This window comes from Corvus hawaiiensis, chromosome Z (assembly GCF_020740725.1).
Source record: "Corvus hawaiiensis isolate bCorHaw1 chromosome Z, bCorHaw1.pri.cur, whole genome shotgun sequence".
Taxonomy (NCBI): domain Eukaryota; kingdom Metazoa; phylum Chordata; class Aves; order Passeriformes; family Corvidae; genus Corvus; species Corvus hawaiiensis.
In genome coordinates this window covers 22,459,802-22,475,989 of record NC_063255.1, presented here as the reverse complement: position 1 = coordinate 22,475,989, position 16,188 = coordinate 22,459,802, and the positions used below count along the sequence as shown (strand labels likewise).

The window sequence follows — 16,188 nt, the reverse complement described above, 5'->3', positions numbered from 1 at the left end:
AAGTCCACTCCCTCAGTGACTAGGGACCTGACCCTCAGGTCTCCTTAGTATTCTCTGAACCTTCTTTCCACAAAAATTCTTTCAGATTTTCCCCCTGCCACTGTGTTCAGTTTCTATGTGATCGTGAGCTGCTCAGTATAAATTGTGCATCACAGTCTCAGGGATGTGCAGTCCCTCAAGGACAGTAGGAACAAGTTACAAAAGTTTTCAAACAGCCCAAGCAAGGATCTACCTGCCTTTGAAATTCTGTCATTCTAATTTAGGTCAAACATCTCAGCCCAAACCTCTTACTGTGATATTGGTGTGCACTTCCAGGCTACACTGCTGGTGTGGCCATGGCTTGGCATTATTCAGTGTATTGTCATGGTCTGTCTAAAGACGTGCCTGGAATTGAAAGTCAAATCCTGATGCTCTGCTCCTAAAGTCCAGCCATAGGCAAGACTTGGCTGACACTGATTGAATTTGTCCCAGAATTTACATTGTTCTTGAGGTCCTTGGAAATCTGCTCATGCACAGGTTCTCCAAGGCAGCTGGATGCACATGTTGTTCCCTTCTGGCTGTCGCTGATATCAAAGAAGTTGAAGTTTGCTGTGAAAATGTGGCATCCTAGCAATGTCTTGGAATGATACTTTGCCCAGGGAAGCTGTGGATATCCCATCCCTGGAAGTGCCCAAGGCCAGGTTGGATGGGGCTTGGAGCAAGCTGGGATAGTGAAAGGTGTCCCTGCCCATGGCAGTGGGGTTAGAATGAGATGGGCTTTGAAGTCCTTTGCAGACCAGACTGTTCTATGATTCTATGATGTGGGCAGGTGGGGGTGTGCTATGAACCCAAAAGACCAGCAAACTTTATTAGGCTCACTAGGATTTTCCCTCCAGCTGCTTTGTCCCTGCTTCACTACAGAACCACGGCCCTGAACTTTCCCCGCTGCCTCATCCATACCATCCTGCAACAGAGCTGCACAAAAACTCTGACTTTGGGCTTGGAAACACTCAGCCAAGCTGGCAGAGAGGGAATGGGAAGGCAAGTGTTATATTCCCATTCACCTCACACCCCAAGAATCGGAGGATTAATGCATCCATTGTAGACTTGAATTTCCCTAGTGGTTAGCTCTAATTTTCTGCAGCTGCACAGACGTTAGTACAGCAATAATACTCCTAATAGCAGTGATGACTGAGACCATCAGACAGAAAAGATCACTTGTTTTTTGGGAAAAAAATAGATACCACAGATATATCACCCTAGATGAATCTGTTATTAAAAATTGCTTTCTGAGCCTCCCTAAATATCCTAATAATTTAAAAACAAAAACCAGTGAGAACTAAGGACCTCATTTTCCCAGAAACTACACAAACACTTTCTCTGAAAATAATGAAGTGCAGGTAGGTCTTCTATAGGCAGGTAGCTCATTGGAATGACTGTCTGACCAAGGCTTATCCATCAACCTGGATGCATAATTTTGCTTCCAAGTCTGCCCCAGGTTGAATTGCCCACCTTCTTTAAGAGGGACACATGCAGGTTCTTTGAGAATTTACACTGTCAACATAGTTTTGCTGCTGATATACCTGCAGGAACACTGGCTCTTGACAGATTCAGCTCCTGGTGGGCTCTGGCTTTCATAAACTCATCCCTGCACACTTGTGCAATATCTCTGTATTTCTGCAGGACCTCTGCCCTTGCTGCCACCTCTAGTATTCTTTCTTTTTCCATTTAAATTTTGTCAGGAACTTGGTCATCCATTCAGGCTTGTGGCGTTTGTGTGACTTCCTGGTCTCCACGACAGATCATTCTTGAGGCTGGAATGTACCAGGAGGTGGTCCTTGAAAATCAACCAGCTACAGATGTAAGCTCCATCTGTTGTCTCCTGTACAAAGACAAGAGCTTTTGCAGTCTAAGGAGACGGGAAGAGAAACAGCCTCATACATTTAGTTCAATTCTATGTGGATTTGTGAGGGAAGTGCTTGTAATAATACATGTGGGTGTTTGCTGAGCTGCATCTTTCCTCTTGGCTATAAAGCTTTGAATAATCACTTCCAAGCGTTGTGACAGAAGTGGAAAGGCTTATAAAGGTGGAGGAATATGTCTGCCGCCAACTGCAAAATGAGCATATAGAGGTTAATGGAGCAAGTGCAGATTAAGAAGAGACTGGACATGTTTTCATGTAAGTCAGTCCAGCCTACCTTGCTTTTTTTGAGACTGGCCTTCCCTCATGCACAGCAGCTGATGACCTGAGCTCCCTTCTCACAGCAATGGCACTGTTTCAGAGTTCCCTCCATCCCCTTGTGGAATGGTTTGTTGTGATGGTGTATGTAGACTTTGAGTCCTTCATTACTGGGTGAATCACCCTTGTCCAGAGAAATCCCCTTTCGCCAGGAGGTGTTTTCTCTCTGGCCCTTACAGGTGGGGCATGATGGTGCTACCCCTGAGAGCTGCTGGATGATGGAAGAGCTCAACATCGTCGTGCCCACCAAAGGCGTCATGTACAACTTTGTCTGCAAGTGCTGGCTGGCCAGAGACAAAGGTGACGGGCTCACATCACGAATCCTCAACATCCTGGATGCAGAATGTGTTAACATTGGCATCAAGGTAGGCACCAGGCTCACTTTGTGCCTTTAGCTGCTGCAGGCACCTCTACTGACATAGGTCATGTGTCAGCAGCTCTCAAACCTTGACTTTTGCAAGTGGCTTGAGCTTTCTCTTTGCTTTCCTTTCCTACGTTATTTTATTAACAATATCTTTAGGCATGGTTTAGAATCATGATTGTTTAGAGCACTGGTTAGTGAGGCTGTCTGGATGCAGCCATGGCATAGAAGGAAGGGCAGGGCAGGTAGGACACAGTTCAGCAGCCTGTCCTCATCTTGTCACCCACTGAATCACCTGGTACCCATAAAGTGGGAGCACCTTCAAGGTGAAGGAATACTTCCAACTCATCAGATTAGAGCTGTGGAAATATCCTAATATTTTAATATCTCCATACATACCAGATTTTTTAATAGGAGATAGGGAAACTAATTTGCTGGAATTTGTTGAAACATGAAAACAATTGTAAGCCTGATCTTTGGTGAGAATAACTGATTAAAGTTGAATCAGTGATGAATAAAACTCTATAATCTTTCCATTCAAATATCTGAATTTTGAAGTAATATCTGCTATGCCGTATTTCAAACAAGTACAAATTGGAAAGCTGAGCTATGCTGATTTTGGATGTAAGATTTGTAGCAGAAGTAACAGTCTGGATGAATGTGAAAATAACACTGTGTTTAAATACCTGTGTGGCAATTTAAAATCTCTATAAATGTGCTTCTATTTACAGTCAGGTTACACTTTCATAGTACATTATTTTTCCTCTATGCTGCTCTTGATTCCCAAGCTAAAGATATTCTCCTGAAATCTTTGTTCCCCAGACATGCAAAAACTTGGATAACATTTTTAGCATTTGGGAAGGATTCACCAAATTAATGCAGATTTCAGTGGTGGAATTGACCTAAGAGGGTATAAAAACCTGCATTGCACTTAATACCAAGGTTAAAACCAATCTCATAAAAATGTCCCATCTGTCATTTAACCTCCTGGATGAGATTTCCAAACTCCTATTGGTGAGCTGATGCCTTGCCTGTAGATTGAAGTGGATGTTAATGAAGACTTATGTTCAGTCTTCCTTTAAAAGCACAATCCTGAATATTTATTTTCATAAGCATGCCCAAAATAGACACTATTTTAGGCGAGAGACATCTAACTATAATTTTTTTTCCTATGATGTTGGGCCAGAAACATGATGGGAAATTTGAAGGAAATCTGGGGAGATGCTTGGGACATGAAACCAGAAGTGAGCATGTGACTTTCTGATCAGTCTCCTAGTTGAGGGAATTTGGGACTGTTCCCTCATAAAGAGCTGTAGTTAGAAACTGAGAATTTTTAGAATTTAAAGTTCAGAATTCTTAGAGTTTAAAGAAAACTGTTATGTTTAGCATCATTGGGAAGATTAACACTTTTCCTTTTTTTCTATTTTTTTTTCCTGCCTGGTTTTTGTACAGCTGTATGTATCCATTCAACTGAATTTTCTTCTTGGCTTGATATTCCCTCTTTTTGCTTTAAATTGAGTATTTGCCTTCCCATACATCGAGAAATTACTCAGTGTCCACCACAGTCATTAAAAGCCTTCAATGCATTGGTAAAAGAGTTCTTCTTCTCCTTCCTACAAAAAATAGGATGCATTGCTAAGATTTAAAATATGTATGGATGAACATGTGATCAGCAGATTACTCAGGTTGAAACAAACGTGAAAAATCATTTTTTTTATATTATGTTATTCCTTTGCACTGTTTATTTATGTGACAGCCAAAATTCAGGCCAGTAAAACTAGCCTAGCAGCGCACTATTTGAAATATATTTTTGGGGGACTGTTCCTTGATATTCTTCCACGTCTTAATTCCAGAAGTCTTGCTACCATGGCTATGATCTTCAAAGCATCTAAGTGGCCTAGAAGTCTTAAAAACCCTGAGAGCTGCTGGGAATTGCACATTTTTAACGTATTTATTCTAAGTCTTATTGTTCCCATGTCAGGAGAAAAGAACAAATTTAGGCTAATTAGGTGAAAATTATAAAAAACATCTTTTCACACACTGGCATGCCTTCAGTGCACACAAGGTCTGGGAGGACTCTGCACCTGATGCAGCAGCGAGCATCCCCTTGGAGAGCAGCATAGCTGAACTTTGTACCACAGAGAGTATTCTGATGTCTAAACTTCCAAACTATTAGTGATATTGGAATGAACATTGCCCAGATGAACACTGAACTTTTGGGGGAAACATTTTGCAGACAAGAAAAAGAAACAATTGTTCTTCTGGGAGAATTTTTTTTTTAATTAGCAAGAGTTTGGTGTAGTACGGAGGTCTGGAGTGCTGGAGGTCGCCAGGGACAGGCACTGATAGCAAAGGGTTGGCGACCCAGCTATTGATGTGATGGTTGTGACACCTTTGAAGAAGCAGCTTAAGAGATCTTCATCACTGGTGTTGCAATAGGACAAGGGATAATGGGTTTAAATGGAGGGAAGGCTGACTTGGATTAGATAAAAGGAAGAAATTTTTTACGCTGAGGGTAATGAGGCCCTGGCACAGTTTTCTCAGAGAAGCTGTGGCTGCCCCTTCCCTGGGAGTGTCCAAAGCCAGGTTCAACAGGGCTTGGATCAACCTGGGACAGTGGAAGCTGTCCCTGCCCATGGCAGGGGGTGGGAATGGATGGGCTTTAAAGCCCCTTCCAACCCAAACCATTCTGTGGTTCTGTGATTCAAATGTTGTCACAATTAATGTGCCTCTTTCAAGGCTGAGAAACTTTGTAGAAAAGATCATAAATGGAAAGTCCTGTAGTGAGTTTTGATCTCTAACTTTACCTCTGAAAACAATGGTGTGGAGAGGAACCAAGAAGCTGTGTTGCAACATTTTCTGGCTAGGAAGTAGATTTCCAGGAAAGCATGTTGCCCTGTTTAGCATGGGTTAAGGACAGCTGTTTAAATGAGGCTTTCTAATTGTTTCCAATCCTCACCAGATCCTCTACGAAGTCACGGTTGTGACTGGAGACATCGAAAGTGGTGGTACCGATGCCAGTATTTTCATGACTGTCTTTGGATCCAATGGGAATACTGAGGAGATGGTGCTGGAAAAAAATGGAGACAGGTACAGTAACTGTCATTTTTGTTGGTCAGAAGTGGAATGATGGCAGGTTTTAGTGTCAAGTCAAGAAGCACTCAGGGCTTTGATCATGGCTGATCATTGAAACAGAAACCTTTATTCCCACTGACTTTATAGATTCAGACCTGGGCCCCCTGTAAGTGTTTCTGTCAGACATTTAGCAAAGCAAAGGAAAGGAGAGCCAGGGAAACCACCCTTTGATATTTGTACAAGTTTTGTCTAACCTGTTCCTCAGTGGCTTTAGAGATAAGCATCTTGAACAAAAGTATGAAGTCCTGCATTGTCTGCAAGAAGAGCTGTGAACATTGCCCAGGAGAGCACTGGAAAATGGATGGGTGGTGGCACAGAATGCTGGACTGCATGCCCTGATTTTACTGAAAAGGTGGAATCTCATGTTTTCTTCAGCAGAAAGAGCTAACAAACACTGTAACACTAGTCTGACGCCATCACTTCTGTAAGCCAAAAAAACTCACACATGTCACCACTCATCCACTTCCCAATGCTTTTTTGTTCCTTCCTAGCACCTTCCCTAGTACAGAAGGCTTTGGCATGCTCAAGAATGAACCATCTTTTAGCAACACCATGCTTAAATTTATTTAATTGACTAGCTCTGATCTTATTCAGCAAAGCATCTACAGAGCATCAGAAGGGCGGGAGCTTTTGGCCACACGGTTCAAGCTTAGCTTGCTGAGGGGATGCTGGATAACTGAAGATAAGGTGCACCTTGCATAGAGGTGTTTGCTCAGGGGATGTTTTACTTGAAGTTGTCGTAGCAGAGTGGGTGTCTGGACAAGCATAGCTAAGATTGAGAGCTTCATGTGTTTAGTTAGTAACAAGCAAAAGCCTTGTTTGTTGTGAAAAAAATGCAGCAGAGAGGTGCTGCTGACTAAAATATCTGTGAGAAACACAGCTGAGTCATGCAGAAAAACACAGATCCTGGTGCTGCTCCCCATCACAGAGGGACATCTGACAGGTGGGACAATGCTCCTGGTTTACCAGTGAGGGGGCCATCAGTGACACCTCTCTTACAAGACCCTGGGCAAGCAGGGCCTGTCTTCCACCGATTTAATCCTAACACTTAGTTCTAGTAGGTAGGAAAATGGACCACTGCTATTTGTAATCAGAAATGAAGCAGATTTCACATCTGGGTGCATCAACTAAAAATCTCTAAAGGGGATCAAGACATCTCCAGCCTCTCAGGAGCAGGGTTGCAGTCTTGCTGCATCTCGGGCAAGTCATACCCCTAAACTTTGTGGCCTCTAAAAACATACCCCATTTGTCTACATGGCTGGGATGGACAATCTCTGATCTAAGAGTATGAAAAAGCAATTGAGGAGAATTTAAAAGTCTCTATGTTACTAGTTGCTTGGGTTGTCATCTGACAGTAGAAGATCTGTGAAAGGTGTTGAAAAATCGCTGGGTCTGTGTGAAGAAGAAGGAAGTGTAAGGCACAACTCTTTTTATGTTAATATCCGCAGGATGCACATCTCTGCTAGCTGGAGGTGCTCTGTATCACACCTCCAGCTGTACAGGGCTCTTGTCATCTCATTAGCACCCTCTGCACAGGACATTCATGTCCCCAAATTTACATGCTGTCTGTTTCCACACCACTGCCACCAGTGTTCATCCAGCTGCTAACAGCACGGGCTTTCCTGGCTCCTTTCCACATGGAAATCTCTCCAGCCCTTGTGCCAGCAGTGCAGAGATGGGTGAGAGCTACTGCAACCAAATGGTAAAAGACACTTCATCTTTATTGGGGCCATCCAGTGCCAATTCACTCACAGCAGCTTAGTGCATTACGAAGAACCGTCTGTCTAACCTGCCGCAGATTTAAGGCAATTTCTGCTACATTACTGTTATTACCAAGACCCCTGGGCAATGGAAATATTTATAAGGGCAGGCATGGAGAGGAAAGCTTAATGAAATCCTTTAGATAAATGGTTCAGTGTCCTGAAAAGGGAACAGCAGCAGTCAGCTTGTCTGGCTACTTCTTCCCTTCTCAATTTTTTTCAGGTTTATGTTCATCTTCATATAAATTAGGGATAGCAAAGGGCTTTTGGGTCCCCCAGTTTGTCACCTCAGCAATCACTTCCCTCTAGTACTTCTCTCTTGGAAGTAGCAGGTGAGTATCAGCATTACAAACTTCAAACAAGGCATTTGCTGAAGATAAATAATGTTTTATTTTGCTAGCAGACATTTTAGCTTAGAATTAGCTTAGCTCAGCCTGGAAAGCCTCAGAGTGAGAGATTTCTATGAAGCTTTGTAGGTAATAGTGATTGTAATAAAAACTGATCATAGGATCACAGGATAATTCAGACTGGAAGGGTCACACCTTTTTCTTTAATAGATGTGGAAATCAATCCAGTCCAGGGACAAAAGTACATTCTATTTCTCACAGTGAGACAGGCTGCCTCAGTATCCGGTACCACAGAAAGACAAATAAGAAGAAAAAGGCATTTTTCAAAGAGCAAACATAACCCTTAATAACTAGAAATGGACTGGGACCAAAATGCCCAGTCCAAATGCCTCTGGGAGTGCAGAGGAAGCAGTGCCTGGATGAAAACTGAGAGGCTCGAGCCAAACCTTATTGCTAACATCTGCAGCAATGCATGCTCAGATAATGGTGTGAGTATAATCGCATTCATCCTGCAGGAGGTAATCTGAACAGAGGCTGGTAAAGAAAATGGTTTTTTCTCCACATTCTGGCACTGCACAGCTATGGGAGGCAGCGGGCCTTGCCAGGAATGAGATATCCTCATTATGGATTGCTTCTATTGTGGCAATGCCCACATCTTGCAGGGCTCTTCCCAAACCACTCAGCACACTCAGGTAATTCCCCCACAAGGAGGAGTTTGCATGAAGGAGAAACATCAACAGCGGAGTGGTCACCATGTGCTTGGTAAACCCTCTGGCTTTGGCTGCCATTCTCCTTAGCAAGGGTTAGATTTCCAACTCCAAGACCACAGCAGGTCTCCAGAGTATTTGGGGGGAAAACTTGAAGATACTTGCTCTGAACAGAGTAATATTGAGCCTGAGGCAGCACATTCACTGAGGCAATGCCAAGTGGGAGGGAAGGTGCAGTCCTAGCCAGTGTAATCTTCTGTGGGAAGCACATGTTAGCTGTTTTTTCCCTTCTCCTGCTTCCTGCTGATTGCTATGGATGAGCAGCTCCTGCACATCCTTGTGCCTGTACACGGCGGCCACGCACCGGGGACGGTCTTTCATGCAAGGTTACACAAACCCACCCTGGTTCTTACCACAGGCAGAGATAGTTTGCAAATCCAAATCCCTCAATTTCATCAGGTTGTTTTTTTCTCCATTCTAACACAATTTGCTTGTGCTTACTAAACTTGGGTATTGGACACCGACCTGCAATCCCAGTGCCACATTTAGCTCAGCTGCAGCAACTGCCTCTCTGCACAGCAAGCACAAAGTTTTGTGCTGCACCTCAGAGAAAGGAGATGAGGCAAAATTATTTTGCCTTCTAGCTGGAGCGGACCAAGGACAGGCAAGTGGGCAGCTGCCAGGAGGGAGGCGATGTGCAGAAGCCTGACTGTGAGTCGCTATTGTTCTGGTTACAAACAGAGCAGTAATGTATGCTACAGACTGCCTGGAGCAGCTCCAGGTGGGCTGTGTTTTCCAGGGAAGGAGGAATCCCTGTCAAATCTGCACTGAGGTGTCTTGCCAACAGCACAGTAGCTGGTGATTGCAGCACAGGAAAGCTCAAGTCCAATAAAGAGCACTCATAAACTTTTGATTTGAGGCTGTTGGCAGGGCGAGGGCTCCGGCACGGGACGGAGACGCAGAGAGGCTGTAAAGCAGCAGCAACACAACCTCCTTGGTCTTCCAATCCCTGCAGGTTTGAGCGGGGCCAGGAGGACAGTTTCATTATGGAGATTGCTGACATCGCACCCCTTAGGAAGATGAGGGTCCGGACGGACGGGAAGGGGACGCGCCCGCACTGGTTCCTGGAAAGGGTAACGCACTCAGCATCGCGCGTCTGTCGCAGCATGTGTGTCCTGCAGCCTCTCACCCCCTGGCAAAGAGGAGAAAGACATCGAGTGATTAGTTTTTACTAATTTCCTACACTTTTTCTGTTCAGTTTCTCATGGTTTTTCCCTGCAGGAATTGAGTCAAGAAAGAAAAGAGCAGAGGGGAAAAGCTGTGTTGTAAATTTTTTTTATGGCGAAATCACCATGTTTGGATGTGTTCAAAAGGCTTGTGGGTGTGGCACATCTGTGGGCTGTGGTTTAGTAATGATCACTGTGGTGCTGGGTTAATGGGTGGACGTGATCATACTGGACATCTTTTCCAGCCTAAATGATTCTATGATTTCACCACAGATTCTGCTGTTAGATCTCACTCTCCTTCCCTGCACGAGCCTTGGTTGGTCACAATATTTTCTGGTCCCTGGGATGTACCCTCAGCCCCTGCAGATCTCTGCCATGTGGGAATCCGAATCCATGGGAGGATGTCTGCCAGATAGAGACCCTGTGGGCTGGGTGGGATATTTCCAAATAATCCATCCATGCAGCTGTATCATCCCATCTCTCCCCTTTCCTTCTCCTCTAGCACACACGCAGATTTCTTTCTTTTCCTGTCCATACAAGTAAGGTGTCATTTTTATCTTGCATTTTGAATGGAATATGTAAATTGATGGTATTTTTCCCTGATGTCCTACCTTGCACAAAGTACAGTGTTTGCGTTTATCTTTGCTGACAAACCACCAGCTCCTTGTAAGGATCACCTCTGTCTGGGCAGTCAAAAGTAGTTTGCCTGTTGTGGGTCCCTATAATTATATTTCTAAGAGAGAAGGGGAACGCTGTGTTGATTCCAGACCATCAGATGTCATTAATGGAGAAACACATCTCTGCCATTTTCCTTCACCATGCTTTTCCTGTAGTTGATATCTTGCTGGATTTCTGTATCTTGACCTTTTTATGAGAACAGTTTAAGACCCAGCAGCTTAACCATGGTCAGGGGAACACTGCATGATTTTTTTAATCGGGTTCTTTATCCTTTTTGACTAGTTTACAGCAGTCTTTTTCCCGTAGATAATGTGTTTCTAAACATTGACCCTACAAAGCCACCAGTTTTCAGTGAAGTGATTAACTTCTCTTCACTTTCAGAAGGGTTTCTGTGCTGCAGTACCATTTTTACTTCAGCATTTCCACTTCTAAATGTTTTCTCAGCAGCTGGGGAAGGAGGGGAACTGAAAGAGGGGGAATTCATGCTGGATGTTGGGAAGAAATTCCTTACTGTGAAGGTGCAAAATACTGGCACAGGTTCTCCAGGGAGATTGTGGCTGCCCTGTCCCTGGCAGTGTCCAAGGCCAGGTTGGACAGGGCTTGGAGCACCCTGGGATAGTGGAAGGTGTCCCTGCCCATGGCAGGGGGTGGGACTGGATGAGTTTTAAAGTCCCTTCCAACTCTCTGATTCTATGATGATTCTTGTGCAGCTTCTCAAAGGATTAGACCTCCAGCACATGTCTTTAGAATAGATGCCACAGATGCACAGTTTTTCTCTCTGTGCCTGAGGAATAACTCAATCTGTTCTCTGATTTGATTCAGATGTCTTGGTCAAACTCTCTTTGTAATTTCTCACATGCTTTCCCTTGAGTTTTATAAATCGTATTCATATAAAATGAAATCAAATAAAGCTTATTCATCCAGAGACATTCCAGGTCTTCCAGTCATAAATCAGCAGCAGCGCAAAGGCAAGGGATGGCTGAATCTTTAGTTGTGCCTTCCCACTTTCCTGTTCCCTACTCTGTCCAGGCATTCCAAAACCTCAGCCTGCTGGACTGTCCTACCAAAAGCAAAGCTTTCCCAGGGAAGTGGACAAAAAGAACTCTCATTTGGACCTACCCAGTGGGCTCATAGCCACCTTCCAGCTCTACAGAAGCACAGGTGGACCATGCACACAAGAATAGGTCTGGACAAGAGGCTTAAAAGAGGGCCTGAAAAAGTCAGGGAGAGCAACTTTTTACATGGGCTGATAGTGATAGGAGACAGTGTGACAGTTTTAAACTAAAAGAGGAGAGATTTAGATTAGATATTAGAAAGAAACTCTTGGCTGTGAGGGTGGGCAGGCCCTGGCACAGGGTACCCAGAGCAGCTGTGGCTGCCCCTGGATCCCTGGAAGTGTCCAAGGCCAGGTTGGATGGGGCTTGGAGCACCCTGGAGTAGTGGAAGGTGTCCCTGCCCATGGCAGGGGGTGGAACTGGAAGGTCCTTAAGGTTGCTTTCAACCCAGACCATTCTTTTATAATTCTATTATTTTAGAAGCTTATGAAAATTATGCCCGTAGTTTCTATTTTTCTTAGATAAACAGATCACAGAGGATTTTCTAACGCCAGTAGAAGAGACGTACAGAACTGTAGAGAACTGTATTTACGTAGAGAACTGTATTTATTGGTCTATTGTATTTATTTTCTTTCCCACCTTCCCTGCAAAGGTAAACACAGCATTTGCATTCCCAGAGAGAGGGTGGCTACAGAAGCATTCTGGAAGAGGGGAGGAAGGATTTGTGTTCTCTGATTTGTATTCCAGCCTTAGAAACTTACGTAGCCTGGTGTGACATGAAAACTGATCGGAGCCCATTTCCATTTCTGTCAAAAGTGCATATTAAGACTGCATAATGAAATACTTGTGGGGGTAGTGCTAAACTCTCAGACAGATGGTTCACAGTTAGTGCTAGCTAGCACAGTGAAATGAGAAGCTAGATTAAGCCATCAACCCCGTAATTAACCATTTGTTGCTCCATTTATCTACATGATATTCTCAGTTTTCTTGTTCTATTAAGCTAACAATAAATGATCTTTTTAATTCTCTTGGTCTTTTGGTAAACTGTTGCTAGCATAATTTATACTGCTTTTAGTTCACCAGATACAGAAATGCATAAATACCAATTAAAATGCATGAATTATCAATGATTCTGTACACAGCCAAAAGATTCAATTTACAAGCAGGCAAGTAGTCATATTTTTTTCTGTCTACATAAAGTACACTAAAATTTCATTCAGAATCTCAGTGAAGTAATGAACTTGGTGCTGAAAATTCAAACTGCACCACAAGTAGCAGTAAGTTTTAAATGCTGATACCTAAACCTCTAGAGGGAACAAAATTTAATTAGTGATGTTTTGCGACAAAATGAACATTATTGATCATTACTATGCCCAAAAAGGCACCATGAATGTTCTCCAAAGCTGAGCAATGCTCTCTGATCAGACCACTGCTGGGAGAGACAGAGAATGTGGATCTTTTCCACTGACCTAATGCTGAATCTCATGTTCTTCCATATCAAGCTACCATGACACTGCTCTGTGTTTCTGAAAAATCAGGGAACAAAATCATAGAATCACAGAATGGTTTGGGTTGGAGGGTGCCTTAAAGTTCATCCCATTCCAATCCCCTGCCATGGGCAGGGACACCTTCCACTATCCCAGGTTGCTCCGAGCCCCATCCAACCTGGCCTTGGACACTTCCAGGGATGGGGCAACCACAGCTCCTCTGGGCACCCTGTGCCAGGGCCTCACCACCCTCAGCAAAAAAAATTTTGACTCTAATTAGGCAATTTATCTAAATGTGTGCTTTGGAAAGCTCTTCCTGGGATAGCTGGTTCCTCAGTCCCTGTGAAGATTTCACCTGCTGCCCAGTGTCTTTGCTGTGAAGTTGAAAATCTAGAAACAAGAAGGGATGAAAGCTGAGTGAAATAGCAGGAATTACAAGACTGTTGAATTCTGCAGAGTTGCTTCCCTCAGAATTTTAATGTTACTTTGTGCTGTCAAAGCCAGACAGATAAGAAGCTGCCTTAATGAAGCACTAATTGCATTGCATTCAAACGTCACAAGTAATCCTGCATGTGGGACTCGGTCTTTATTCAGTCCTTTCTCCTTTGTATAAAGGAGATTAAGAGAATTTGAGAATTATTATTGAGAATTGAGAATTATATAGTTGAAGCTTACTTTTGTTCTTCCGAAAAGAGAGAAGTCTTTGTTTTACAGTCAGAAGTTCCTGGGTTTAAGTGAAGAATAATGACATGCAACAGAAGTGTAAAATCCTGTGTTTGAACCTTTAAAGGTGAATTCCAGGAGCTGTGTATTTTGGTGTCAGTGGAGTGGGGGACCCTGTGGACCATGTTTTACATGACATCTGGAAGAAGGCTAGATAGGGGTAAATCAAATAATTGGACTCAAACTTTTCCATTTCAGGAGACACAGTGCAATTAATTTCAAATTGTTGGTTTAAAGTTCCTGTCAATTACTGTATTTGCTTAGCTGCAAAGAAAATTATCAATATGTGATTCATATACACTCCTGCCACTTTCTTTTCATGCCTTAGTGTTCTACAGCCCAGTTAATCTCCTTGCATAATTAGCAGGGCAAGTTTGAGCTGAAAAGCACACTGGATGCCCACGGCAAGTTCTAGGTATCCTAAAAAAATAGCTTAGGTGCAATGTAAAATAGTGGTCTCATTGCCAAGCAGTAGCTAGTTAACTGGGAGGAACAGGCAGAAATTAAATATAGTCTCAGCTCAGCTCGCTGAGATGACTTTCTTGACCCTATGATTGAAACCAAAATCCGGCATCATCCTCTGTGTGTGCAACACCCACAAACATCTCCTTGCAGGATGGGATTTATTTTCTGCTATTTTAGTCACTGAAAAAGGCTACATGCAGCTTTCACCCCTTCCAACAAACTATTCAGGCCCCTTCTGTAGTCATGAGACAGATGGACCTGAGAGAGGGGGCGATGCCTTGAACAGCTCCTTACCTGCCCCCATTTTGGGTGGGATGTGAGGCTTCCCTGGGGATACCCAGGTCCCACCACTGACCACATGATGTGTTTGTGCTGGATGACCAGCATTTAGGGCGTCCACACAGGGTAAGTGAGGCAATGTACCCACATTGTGACCCAGCAGTCAGCCTGCCACTGCTGCTGCTGCTTCTGTGTCCCTGGCTGTGATCACAGAATCGTAGTTTGAGTTGGAAATTACCTTTAAAGGTCATCTCGTTCCAACCTTCTGCCATGGGCAGGGACACCTTCCACTATCCCACGTTGCTCCAAGCCCCCTCCAGCCTGGCCTTGGACACTGCCAGGGATCCAGGGGCAGCCACAGCTTCTCTGGGCACCCTGTGCCAGGGCCTGCCCACCCTCACAGACAGCAATTCCTTCCCAATATCCCATCCAGCCCTGCCCTCTGGCACTGGGAAGCCATTCCCTGTGTCCTGTCCCTCCATGCCTTGGCCCCAGTCCCTCTGCAGCTCTCCTGGAGCCCCTTTAGGCCCTGCCAGGGGCTCTGAGCTCTCCCTGGAGCCTTCTCTTGTGCAGCTGAACATCCCCAGCTGTCCCAGGCTGGCTGCAGAGCAGAGGGGCTCCAGCCCTGGAGCATCTCGGTGGCCTCCTCTGGACTGGCTGCAGCAGCTCCAGGTCCTTGTGCTGTTGTTCCCCAGGGCTGGGGCAGCTCTGCAGGTGGGGTCTCACCTGAATGGGGCAGAATCCCCCCCTCCCCTGCTGCCCACACTGGGGATCAGCCCAGGATAGAGTTGGATTTCTGGGCTGATATCCCTTGGGAAAAAAAATGGTCATAAAATGAAGGTCCTCCTGTATCACCACCCCAGAACAAGAAATCAGGGGCAGGGCTCTGTTTCTGTCCTTACTGCTTACAGGAGGGTGCATACAGATGCAATCACACATCCTGGGTGAGGGGCTGAGGATGGAAAAAGCTGGGATTTTGCTCCAGCAGTTTTAGTAGCCAGACATTTTTTTCTCAGACAGCATCTGGAGTGCTGAGCACGGGCTGGGTATTTGTGAGAGGCCTGACCTCTGTGTCTGTGAGTGCTCTCCAGATGACAACTCTAATCTGCTTCTATCCCCACTGCTTCCCTGACAATTTCCTGCAAGCTTTGCTCAGGACATTTTGCTACTAACAGTGTCACTGTCATTCCCAAGAAGGGCAGAGGTACTGCTGGCTGAACCTTTTCCAGCATAGAGTTCACGCACTGGGTTGGGGGAAAAAAAGACATTTTCAGTCACCCTGATATGGCCCACAATTCCATTTTGTGAATTTTAGCCAAAGCAAACTTTCTGGGTTGGACTCCTAAGAGGATGCAGGCATCCTTGTTCACACATCCTTGAGAGAGGACACTTCTGTGCCCCAGCAGAAAGGCCACCAACCGGGGTGGGGGAGACCTGATTTCTGCTTGGTTCAAAGCAAGGGCTTGATGCAATATCTCTTGACTCACAGAACAGTTTTTTTGACCACAAAGTAATAGTGTCACTGGCTATGAATAAGCAGCTTTTTAGAAAAGTGGGACATCTTCTACCTCCAAAAATGTCCCGTCCCCCTGGGACAGGGGGGTGAAGGTGCTGTGTTACAGATCCCTCTTTAGCATCAGGCAGAGCGAAAACCCCAGATGAGTGTCCTACCCACAGAACCATTCAATGCACAAATAGCGTGGCTTACTGCTCAGCTTTGGTGTAGCTGCTGCCCTTTTTGAAACAA

General features: G+C 44.6%; 1 protein-coding gene across 2 annotated transcripts in view; it reads left to right on the top strand.

The window, feature by feature from the left end:
- The window catches only part of LOXHD1 (lipoxygenase homology PLAT domains 1), an 82,779-nt gene that overhangs the window by 36,384 nt on the left and 30,207 nt on the right, over positions 1-16,188 (top strand). For both annotated transcript variants that reach the window (XM_048292691.1, XM_048292693.1), the window contains 3 exons: positions 2,398-2,583; positions 5,542-5,669; positions 9,544-9,661. In XM_048292691.1, coding sequence (XP_048148648.1) covers positions 2,398-2,583; positions 5,542-5,669; positions 9,544-9,661 — 432 coding nt within the window. The remainder of the gene's footprint in view (positions 1-2,397; positions 2,584-5,541; positions 5,670-9,543; positions 9,662-16,188) is intronic.